The 12,520-nt window shown below is 44.9% G+C and overlaps 1 protein-coding gene across 1 annotated transcript; it reads right to left on the bottom strand.

The window, feature by feature from the left end:
• Positions 1 to 875: 875 nt before the first annotated feature.
• On the bottom strand, positions 876 to 1,874 carry LOC311514572 (olfactory receptor 52E4-like; the record flags this gene model as incomplete). The annotated part of the gene is made up of 1 exon (XM_084617140.1): positions 876 to 1,874. The coding sequence occupies one exon, from the start codon at positions 1,872 to 1,874 to the stop codon at positions 876 to 878; it is 999 nt and encodes a 332-aa protein (XP_084473266.1).
• Positions 1,875 to 12,520: the final 10,646 nt, after the last annotated feature.

Below are 12,520 nucleotides of genomic sequence, written 5' to 3'. Positions count from 1 at the left end.
GCCATGTACGTGTATAAGTAGCCAGCTTATTTCCCTCCATGACAGCTACCAAAGCCACCCTGGCCTCTGCCGAGCATCCCACTCCCCAGCTAACACAGGGGCTTGTCCTTCTGCCTCTCTCATCTGTTGTCTTCCAAGCTTCAAAGCTCATTCCTTGCCCTGCCCCCGAGTCCTGGCTCAGGGCAAAGGGCTCCCAGCCCATCCCCATTGCAGGGACCCTGCTACAGGTCCCCAACCAGGAGGAGAAAAAGGGAACTAAAAGCTAAAGAAATAAGCCACACAATGGTCTCTGTCCTCAAGACTATGTAGCCCACAAGCTGTATGATGCACAATCTTGCCCACCTGCCACACAGCCCTGCTCCGAACCCTCAGTTGCTTTTATACAGCTTCCTGGCTTCCCTCTTTGCTCCAGACTGGCCTATCAGGCCCAGACCTGTGTCCACGCTGCCCTCACTGCAGGCTCCTTGTCAGGCTGTAGCAGCCCCCCTTCCCACCCCAGAGCACAGGGAGCCCAGCTGGGGAGGACTAGGGAGGAGGAAGTTAGAGCTGATCCACCAAGTGATGAGGGAGGGGTGGAGAGGAGAGAGTGACAGGCAGAGCTTTGGAGAAAAAGAGGCAAAACTGGGTGGGGCTTTGAGGGAATATTTGGGGCCTCCAGGATCCAGTTACGAGCAACTAGAAAGGTGGCAACACAGTGAGTTCTACGTACACTGATTCCCCAGTTTGTCACACTGACTCAGCATAGTAAGGCCAGAAAAGGCTTTAATGTCACTTTGACTGTCCAGTCAGTACTTCAGGGAAGGGGGCCCAGCACCATGTCACCAGCCAGCTCTGCACAGACCTCGGTCTGAGAGCCAGAGCAACAGGAGAAAATTTTAGGTCCCTTTATGAGCAAAGAGCCGGAGCACCCTGCTTCTGATCTGTTTGGTCCTTACCCCGTAAATGATGGGGTTTAGCACGGGGGGCACCAGGAGGTACCCGCTGGAAATCAGCACGTGGAAATGCAGGGAAACATTGTGGCCAAACCGGTGCATGAGAGAGGAGAAGAGAGCTGAGACATAAAAGACTAAGATGACACAGAGGTGGGAGCCGCAGGTCCCAAAAGCCTTGAGCCGGGCATCCTTTGTGGGGAGGCTGAAGATGGCCCTGAGGATCTGAGTATAGGACATAGCAATAAGAAACACATCCACACAGATCACAGAGAATACCACAGAGAGGCCGTAGTATGTATTGACGCGGATGTCGGCGCAGGCCAGCTTCACCACGGCCATGTGCTCGCAGTGCGTGTTGGGGATGATGTTGGTTCTGCAATATGGCCACCGCCTCGCCAGGAGGAGATAGGGCAGTACGATTATGCCACCACGCAGCATCACAGCCAGGCCAATCTTGGCCACCATGAGGTTTGTCAGGATGGTGGAATGTCTCAGTGGATTGCAGATGGCCACGAAACGATCCAAAGCCATGGCCACTAGGATCCCAGACTCTATGACTAAGAAAGAGTGAATGAAGTACAGCTGGGTGAGGCAGGCACTGAAATCGATCTCCCTGGAATTGAACCAGAAGATGCTCAGTGTTTTGGGCAGGATCGATGTGGACAGAACCAAGTCAGTGACGGCCAGCATGCAGAGGAAATAGTACATGGGCCCATGGAGGCTCGGCTCCATCTTTACAATGAACAGAATAACGAAGTTCCCCAAGATGGCTATGGCGTATACGGTGGAGAAGGGGATGGAGATCCAGACGTGGACCATCTCCAGGCCAGGAATGCCCAGCAGGATGAAGGTGGAGGGGTTGGTGAAGTCGGTTGTGTTGGAATCTGACATGGAGTAGGGGAGAAGGTGTTCAACTCTGAGGCAGAACAGTGTCTCCTGCATGTAGTATATGTTCCTCTCACTTCCTTTTGTGCCCAAGCTCTAGGATGATGGTCGCAGTACAAATTCCTGGATGGGGAGATAATGTTAATATGAGACACTACATGCACTACTGGGGGCTGTTCTCGTGGGGGAAGCAGATTGGTCACTCTTCACAAACTGAAAAATGACATTTTCATTATTCAGAGAAATAAATTATGAAGAACTGACCCTACTAATGCCAATTCCATATGCTCTGGTGCACCACGTGTCAATAATTCCTACACATCTTGATATGGGAAATCTTAATAGGCACCAGCAGGAAACACGAGTGTGAATACTGGTTATCCATCATTGTTCCTTAATGCAATGAAACCCAGGCTAGAGAGTCCATGCTGTAGGGAGTTCCCCATTCACTCAGTTGCTCCACATCTGAGAGTGGGAAAAAATACCCCAAATCTTTGCCAAGACATGTGGCGGGGAAAACATCCCAACTAAAGCACAGCTCAGGGAAAAGACCCGGGTGTCATTCCCAAAGATTCCCAAACCTGAGCCATCTTTTCTAGGTGACAAATCTGAGGAATTGTCACAGATTGAAGCGTCACTACAGGAGGTTTTGGAATTAATTGAGAAGTGTAACAGTAACAAGTCATCGGGACCAGATGGCATCACCGAAGAGTTCTGAAAGAACTCAAATGTGAAATTAGTGTACTTAGATTTCCAGAAAGCCTTTGACAAGGTCCCTCACCAAAGGCTCTTATGGATGGGTAAGGAATTTTGTACCTACCCTCTGTTTGTCAGAGGATGCAGCTGGATGGCAGGAGAGAGATCAGTTGATCATTACCTGTTAGGTTCACTCCCTCTGGGGCACCTGGCATTGGCTACTGTTGGTAGACAGGATACTGGGCTGGATAGATCTTTGGTCTGACCCAGTATGACCATTCTTATATTTTTGTTGATAGAAGCTCCAAGGAAACACCTGCTCATTCACAATAGTGCCTAAAACAAAGACAATGTCTGGATGCCTGAGGTATGGGATGGAGAATAACCTGCTCTGGACATGTGTTCAGTTTTGGTCATTCATTCCCTATAAATTGTTTGACTGAAAAATCTGCGAATGTTTAGTTTAAAGAAGAGACTTAGAACAGGGCATATGATAGAGGAGAGCAAAATAAAGAATGCAACTGATTACATTCAAATGGACAAAAAGAGAACAATTCCCAGCCACTAACATCTATATATACTTAATGTTTTAAAAAGGCTAATTCCTCGGAGCACAGGGAAATTATCAGCAAAACTGATTTGGAGCAAAAATTTAGACAGAAAAATTGAATGAAAAATTGAGAGTCCTTTAAGAAGAGTTTATTAGATAGTTAAAAAGTCACATGTCCACAGTCAAGAAAGTGCTAAAAGCCCATTTCAGGGGCAAAGTGAAGGCAGCAATTTTTGGGGTGGGTGCGTGGGAAGCAATATATAACAAATGGAAAAAAAGGGAAAATAGCAAGCAATACAAATTGGAAGTTATGAAATTGATAATGGATGTTAAAGACATCAAAATCCATACCCAGTAGGGCTAAGAATCACAAAAAGGAGGTTATTACGTATATAAAGAACAAAAGAAATCCTAGAAAAGGTTTAGGCCAATTATTAGAGGATGAAAGGAAACTTGCTAACGTAGATACTTATAGGCAGTGATGAAATACTTTTCAGTATGGTAGCAGTCAAGGAGAAGGTTAAACAGCATCTACAGTAGAAACTCAGAGTTATGAACACCAGAATTAGGAACTGACAGATCCACCACACATCTCATTTGGAACCAGAAGTACACAGTCAGGCAGCGGCAAAGCACCCTACCCTCCACCCCCAGGCACAGAACAGTACTGTGTTCAACGTAAAGTATTTAAAAAAGGATTTTTTTTTTAAGATTTGACGAGGTTAGGAAACTATGAAAAAACTGGTTAAAAAAAAAGTCTAGGAATATAATTAATGACATTCAACAACAAAAACAATAACAGAAAATGTGGAAATGGCAGAGGTGCATAATGACTTCTTTGTTTCGGTTTTCACCAAGAAGGTTGGTGGCATTTGGGCTCCGAACATAGAGAATGTCAGTGGGGTAGGTTCAGTTGCCAATAGCTATTATATTTGCAAAGTCATGGAAGACGGGAGAGATTCCAGAAGACTTGAAAGGAGCACATATATTGCCTATCTATAAAAAGGGAAATAAAGGCAACCCAGGGAATTACAGACCAGTCAGCTTAACTTCTGTACCAGGTAAGATAATGGAGCAAATAATTAAGCAATCAATTTGCAAACATCTAGAAGATAATAAGGTGATAAGTGATAGTTGGCATGGATTTGTCAAGAAAAAATCATGTCAACCCAACCTGATAGCTTTTTCTGAGAGGGTAACAAGCCTTGTGGATAGGAGGAAAGTGGTAGATGTGGTATATCTAGACTTTAGTAAGGCTTTTGATACTGTCTCACATATACTATATGGGCTACTATAAGCTGGGTGCATAACTGGTTGGAAAACCACTCCCAGAGAGTAGTTATCAATGTTTCACAGTCAGGCTTCAAGGGCATGAGTGGGGTTCCGCAGGGATCAATTCTGGGTCCAGTTCTTTTCAATGTCTTAATAAACTATTTAGATCTTGGCATGGGGAGTATGCTTATTAACTTAATCAGACGTCAAGAATTATAACATTCAAAAACCAGTCGGAGAACACTTCAGTCTCTTTGGTCACTCGATTACAGACCTAAAAGTTGCAATTCTTCAACAAAAATACTTCAAAAACAGACTCCAACGAAAGACTGCTGAATTGGAATTAATTTGCAAACTGGATACAATTAACTAAGGCTTGAACAGAGACTGGGAGTGGATGGGTCATTACACAAAGTAAAACTATTTCCCCATGTTTATTCCACCCCCCCCCGTCCCCAATGTTCCTCAGACATTCTTGTCAACTGCTGGAGGTGGCCCACCTTGATTATCACTACAAAAGTCCCCCCCGCACTCTCCTGCTGGTAAATCTCACCTTAAGTGATCACTCTTGTTACAGTGTGTATGGTAACACCCATTGTTTCATGTTCTCTAGGTATATAAATATCCCCTCTGTATTTTACACAGAATGCATCCGATGAAGTGAGCTGTAGCTCATGAAAGCTCATGCTCAAATAAAAGTGTTAGTCTCTAAGGTGCCACAATTACTCCTTTTCTTCTTATTAACTTTGCAGATGGAACACAGGGATCCTGAAAAGGATTTACAGGACATTGTGGGAAACCAACGCATCATGAGCTCCCAGTGTGATGCTGTGGCCAAAAGGGCTGATAGAAAAGGAGTACTTGTGGCACCTTAGAGACTAACCAATTTATTTGAGCATAAGCTTTCGTAAGCTACAGCTCACTTCATCGGATGTACACTGTGGAAACTGCAGAAGACATTATATACACAGAGACCATGAAACAATACCTCCTCGCATAAACCGGGGAATGGTGTGTTGGAGCAGGGGAAGGATTTTACCTCTGCACATGGGGTCCACATTTCAAAAAGGATGTTGAAAATTGGAGAAGATGCAGAAAAGGCCCACAAAAATGATTACAGGCTGGAGAATATGCCTGACATAGAGAGACTTTAACTCATCAACAAGACACTCAAGAAAAGACTTTCATGGGGAGAAAGCCTTGGGTAAGAATGGGCTGTATAATCTAGCAGAGAAAGGCTGAGCAAGAACCAATGGTTGGAAGCTCAAGACAGACAAATTCCAGCTGGAAATAAAGGCCAAACGTTTAGCACTGAGGGTGATTAACCATTGGAATAAACTATGATGGGAAGGGGTGGATTCTCCACCTACACATGTCTGCAGATCCAGACTGGATGCTTTTCTGGAAGATCTGCTTAACGGTTTATCTGCACTTAAAATGTCACAGTGGCGCTGCCATAGCATTTTAGTGTAGACACTACTTTCCCTGATGGCACAGTTCTCCCATCAGTGTAGGTAATCCATCTTCCAAAAGGATGGTACCTAGATTGATGGAAGAATTTTTCCATTGACCTCCTGGAAAAAAAACTAAATCCAATACTAGGTTGCATTAGCAGAGGTATACCATACAAGTCCCGGGACATGATTGCACTGCTTTACTTGGCTCTGGTTAGGCCTCAGCTGGAGTATTGTGTGCAGTGTTGGTCACCAATGTAAAGGAAGGATGTAGAGTAGCTGGAAAGGATCCAGAGATGAGAGACAAAGATGACCAAAGGGATGTAAAACAAGCCATATGGGCAAAGACTGAAGGAACTGGGTATATTTAGTTTGGAAACAAGGAAATTAAGGGGAAACATCATGACAGCAGTCTTCAAATACTTGAAAGATTGCCATAAAAAGAAGTTGGAAAGTTGTTCTCTCTTACTACAGAGGGCAGGAGAAGAGACAATGAGTTCATACTACAACAGAACAGATTTAGATTAAATCTCAGGATAAACTTCCTAACTGTAAGAACAGTAGGACATTGGAACAGATGTGAAGGGAAGTCACGGAAGCTCCTTCACTGGAGATTTTCCAAAGGAGTGTGGATAGCCATTAGTTTTGGATGACACAACAAATCCTGCATCTTTGCATGGGGTTTGAGTAACTGACCCTTGCCGTCCCTTCTCTTTGGGCTCAATACAGGGCTAAGTGGGTGAAGTTTAATGGATTGTATTATACAGGAGGTCTGACTGGATGTTCTAATGGTCCCTTCTAACATTAAACCCTATGAATCTATTGATAAAGAAAGTAGATCCGGCATTTATATTTACTGTGTCTCACAACACATGAACAAGGGAACATTCAATTACATTGCAAGTCCGAACATATAACATTCATTAAATGAAATTGTTTATATGATCCATATTTGGCCTGTAGAACTCCTTGTCACAGACTTTGTTGGAGCAAAGAGTTTAGCTGAATGGGATTCACAAATGGATTGGCCATTGTAGGCGGTTTTGGTGGCACCACTGTTAGTTGAAGCTGTCTGACACCTTCAATTACAAGACCTCATTTTTAGTTGTTGATAAGTTTTCCAAACGTTAAGTGTTTGGAATGAAATTTCCCTCACAGGGTGTCTGCTTTCAGCTAAACTGTATTTTGAATGTTTCAGGCATAACAATTCAGCTGACTTTCCAAATGAAACTAGGACAATAGTTGCGTTGCTCATGTTAAAAAAATATTATCATTGTTTCAGCTAGGAGCCCTTGAACCTCCATGCTGTCCAGCAGATAAAAGCCAGGTAACAGCCCCCACCCCCCATTAACAGCCAGAACCCTGAGATGCAAGAGGAGGAGGTGACAGTCTCTGTACATTAACATACAGCTGCCTCCTCAGGTCTTTACTCAGTTCTTACTCCAAGGGGAGTTTTGCCATAGTGGGGCCTGAGCAAACTACTGTCCAGGGCCTCATAATTTTGCCTTGCATTAGAATAATAGAATATCAGGGTTGGAAGGGACCTCAAGAGGTCATCTAGTCCAACCCCCTGCTCAAAGCAGAACCAATCCCCAATCAAAACATCCCAGCCAGGGCTTTGTCAAGCCTGACCTTAAAAACTTCTAAGGAACGAGATTCCACCACCTTCCTAGGTAACGCATTCCAGTGTTTCACCACCCTCCTAGTGAAAAAGTTTTTCCCAATATCCAACCTAAACCTCCCACACTGTAACTTGAGACCATTACTCTGCTACTGCTGGGAACAGTCTAGGGCCATCCTCCTTGGAACTCCCTTTCAGGTAGTTGAAAGCAGCTATCAAATCCCACCTCATTCTTCTCTTCTACAGACTAAACAATCCCAGTTCCCTCAGCCTCTCCTCATAAGTCATGTGTTCCAGTCCCCTAATCATTTTTGTTGCCCTCCGCTGGACCCTTTCCAATTTTTCCACATCCTTCTTGTAGTGTGGGGCCCAAAAGTGGACACAGGACTCCAGATGAGGCCTCACCAATGTCGAATAGAGGGGAATGATCATGTCCCTCGATCTGCTGGCAATGTCCCTACTTATACATTCCAAAATGCCATTGGCCTTCTTGGCAACAAGGGCACACTGTTGACTCATATCCAGATTCTCGTCCACTGTAATCCCTAGGTACTTTTCTACATGTACTAACATCTTTAATTTTAGTGATCAACCATACCACTGAAATGCAGTGGCCTTGGGTTCAAGGCCATCAGTTGTGGGCAGGGGCACAGGAAAGAGGGACATTTTGGCCCATGATACTGGCCCTGGGATGTTTAATAGGAAAGGACCACAAACTATTCCCTATTACATCACATGCATGTTGCCCTGGGTTTGTTGAGCAGGTGAGCTCCTCAGCAAGAGATGGGTACCTGTGAATTCTGAGACAGAAGCATCTTTCCTGAGAATCCCCCTCGGGTGGCCATGTCCGACACCTCTCTCACCCCAGCATCCCCAGCAGCATCCCACTCTGAGAGCTGACACAGGGATGTGCACTGTTTATAATATAGCTCTGTGCAATCCCAGGTGGGTTCACTCAGACTCTAGGGGAGAAGTGGCACCTGGATGTAAACAGGCTGGAGACAAGCCTGTCTATGCTTCTGTGTTATTTATCCAGCTTCAGGAGTAATTAAGGGACATTCCCAAAGGGAGATGAGAACTCTTGGGCTCTGGGCTGAGTCAGAGAGGAATTAGCTGCTCTGTGTATTTGCGTATATTTAAAAATTATAGTTGATTACTAAGAAAACTAGAGATAATGCCTAGGTCTCCATCGGGTCCGATACACTGTAAATGCCCAGGATGGATGGATAGATAGTAAACAAACAGATCTGGAAGAATATGACTGAGGGAAGACACGAACACTGTCAGGAAGCACATGGGGCTGTCGCTAAGGCATCAGAGATCAGTAATTCTCATCAGTAACTATCATCATACTGCATAGCACATTTCATTGAGGGATCTTTAAAACACCTAACAAAGGAAATTCACAGCGAACTTATCCCCATTATACAGATAGATGAACTGAGGCTCAGGGAGAAATGAATTGTCCAAGGTCACAAAGAGATTGAGTAGCAGGATGACAGATAGAACCCAGGAGTCCTGACTTCCCTGCTGTAACCGTGGTCTCTTCATCACACCAAGAGGGAGCTTTAACGATCCTGACAGGAGAACTCTCTCCTATTGGCATAGAACAGCTCCATGGAGGTCCTTACCATGGCTCAGCTGCATCAGTACAGCTGTATCAGAGAATCAGAGAACTCATAGAAGATCAGGGTTGGAAGGGACCTCAGGAGGTCATGTAGTCCAACCCCCTGCTCAGAGCAGGACCAACCCCAACTAAATCATCCCAGCCAGGGCTTTGTCAAGCTGGGCCTTAAAAACCCATAAGGTCTGACTTGTAGATATATCCTCAGTTAAACAGAGAGAGCCTGTACCGGGGCAGTCCCTCCACTCCAGCCAGAAAGAGGTTAAAAACAGATGAGGGAGGCTGGTGGGGTAGTCAGCCACAGGTGTGGTTGCACCCAGTTAGGACACAGCTGGCCCTGATAAAAGGGCAGGCTGGGCGAGTAGGAGGAGAGTCTCTTGCTCCAGCTTGAGGGTGGAGAGGACCAGGCTGCCTGAGAGAACAAGTAGGGTACCTGAGACAGAGCTTGGCTGGGGAAGGGCAGGCAGAGCTGAGGAGCTCTGGCCTGGTGAGTCCCCAGGCTGAGGCCTTGCTAAAGGCCAGGGGAGGTACTAGGGCTTCAGGGCGGCAGCTGGGGCTAAAAAGGCAGCAGGTCCAACCCCTTTACGAGTGATAAGCAGCCATTACAGACTGCAGTTTTCCCCTGAGAGAAGGGGATAGATGACACCTGGCAGTAGCCACTAAGGCAAGGTGGCTATAGTGGTAAGGGGCACCGGGGCCCGGGAGGGACATGGGGCCAGAGGTGGTGGAGACAACATGGTGGGTAACAGAGGATGGGACACCAGCCCATAGAGGGCACTCCAGAGCTGTGAGAGCTAATTCTATGTACCTTTCAACACATTGTAGATCAGCCTATTGATATTACAAGTCAGTAAATGTGCCTTCTCTGGATCGCTAGGAAACCTCTCTTTGTATCTGTCATAAATATAAAAGGATGGGTAGCCACCTTTCTGTACACAGTGCTATAAAATCCTTCCCAGCCAGAGGCAAAAGCCTTTCACCTGTAAAGGGTTCAGAAGCTAAGGGAACCCCGCTGGCTCCTAACCCAAAATGACCAATGAGGGGACAAGATACTTTCAAATCTGGAGAGGGGGAGGGACAAAGGGTTTGTCTGTCTGTGTGACACTTTTGCAGGAAACAGATCAGGAATGCAGCCTTCCAAGTCCTGTAAAGTTAGTAAGTAATCTAGCTAGAAATGCGTTAGATTTCCTTTTGTTTAATGGCTGGTAAAATAAGCTGTGCTGGATGGAATGTATATTCCTGTTTTTGTTTCTTTTTCTAACTTAAGGTTTTGCCTAGACAGATTCTGTGTTTTGAATCTGATTACCCTGTAAAGAATTTATCATCCTGATTTTACAGAGGTGATTCTTTTACTTTTTCTTTAATTAAAATTGTTCTTTTAAGATCCTGATTGCTTTTTCCTTGTTCTTAAGATCCAAGGGTTTGGGTCTGTGTTCACCTGTACAAATTGGTGAAGATTCTTATCAAGCCTTCCCCAGGAAAGGGGGGTTAGGGCTTGGGGGGGTATTTTGGTGGGAAGACATCTCCAAGTGGGCGCTCTCTCCCTGTTCTTTGTTTAACACACTTGGTGGTGGCAGCACAGGGTTCAAGGACAAGGCAAAGTTTGTATCTTGGGGAAGTTCTTAACCTAATCTGGTAAGAATAAGCTTAGCGGGTCTTTCATGCAGGTCCCCACATCGGTACCCTAGAGTTCAGAGTGGGGAAGGAGCCTTGACACTTAGGTTCAGCTTCAGCCAGCTGTTCCATCCAAGAACTGGGCCATCTTGGTGATAGTGGTGTGGACGGACCACAGCTGCATACTGCTGGCATTTGAGTCTATATTGTATGGCCAGTTCCCATAGAGGCTGCATGGAGATGTTGAAAAGCCCAGAAACAGGGAACTGATCCTTCTGGGACTCCACCAGGGACAGGTCTAGTGCTGGAGATGCAATTCCCCATCACCACTAATTGTGTGTGTCCCTCGAAGACCATTTTAGTGCATTCCTCTGGACAGAATCACTAGAGCACTCATTAAATGGAATGAGAACTGGCTAATGGATAGATCTCAGAAAGGAGATGTCCATGGGGAATCATCATTCAATGGGATTCTTTCTAGTGGTTCACAAAGATCCTTCAGCACCTAACACCAACTGATGTATGCCTCTAGGGTGCTGGTTCGTTGCCAACAGAGAAGTGACTATTTCCATGTGGGACTGTTAGCTGTGAGCCGCTGCTGGAGTGAGATACAAAGGAAAGGTCAGCACTTCCTTATGAGACGTAAGAACAGCCAGACTGGGTGAGATCAAAGGTCCATCTAGCCCAGTATCCTGTCTTCTGATAGTGCTCAATGCCAAGTGCTCCAGAGGGAGGGAACAGAACAGGTAATCAGCAAGTGATCCATCCCCTGAAGCTCATTCCCATCTTCTTGCAAACAGAGGTGCGGAACTCCATCCCTGCTCATTCTGGATAATAACCATTGATGGACCTATCCTCCATGAATTTATCTAGTTCTTTTTTGAATCCTGTTATACTCTTGGCCTTCACAGCATCCTCTGGCAAGGAGTTCCACAAGTTGACTGTGCGCTGTGTGAAGAAATATTTCTTTTTGTTTGTTTTTTAAACCTGCTGCCTATTAATTTCATTGAGTGACCCCTAGTTGTTGTGCTATGGGAAGGAGTAAATAACACTTCCTTATTTACTTTCTCCACACCAGTCTTGGATTTATAGAGCTCTAACATATCTCTCTTTAGTCACCCTTTTTTCCAAACTGAAAAGTCCCAGTCTTTTAAATCTCTCCTCATTCAGAAACTGATCCATAACCCTATTCAATTTTGTTGCCATTTTCCAATTCCAATATATCATTTTTTGAGATGGGGTGACCACGTCTGCATGTATTGTTCAACATGTGGGTATACCATGGATATAGATAGAGCCAATATGATATTTTCTGTCTTATTAACTGTCTCTTTCTTAATGATTCCCAACATTCTGTTTGCTTTTTTTTTCACTGCCGGTCTGTTCCAACCCGAATCTTCTATGACTCTACAATTCTATGACTAGCAGTTCTGCAATTTCGTATTTGAATTCCTTCAGAACTCTTGGGTGAATACCATCTGGTCCGGGGACTTTTAATACATTAAAAAGTAATATTTTGTTCCAAAACCTCCTCTAATGACATCATCTCAATCTGGGACATTTCCTCAGATTTGTCACCTGAAAAGAATGGCTCAAGTCTGGGAATCTCCCTCACATCCTCAGCCATGAAGACTGATGCAAATAATTCATTTAATTTCTCCGCAATGGCCTTATCGTCCTTGAGTGCTTCTTTAGCATCTCGTTCGTCCAGTGGCCCCATTGATTGTTTAGCAGGCTTCCTGCTTCTGATGGACTTAAAAAATTATGTTATTACTTTTTGAGCCTCTTAGAATAAGAAAGAGCAGGTTGGGGGGAGGGATAGCTCAGTGGTTTGAGCATTGGCCTGCTAAACCCAGGGTTGCGAGTTCAATC

Source organism: Lepidochelys olivacea (genome assembly GCF_965140295.1).
Source record: "Lepidochelys olivacea isolate rLepOli2 genome assembly, chromosome: 1".
NCBI lineage: Eukaryota > Metazoa > Chordata > Testudines > Cheloniidae > Lepidochelys > Lepidochelys olivacea.
This window is presented reverse-complemented; position numbering and strand designations above follow the sequence as displayed.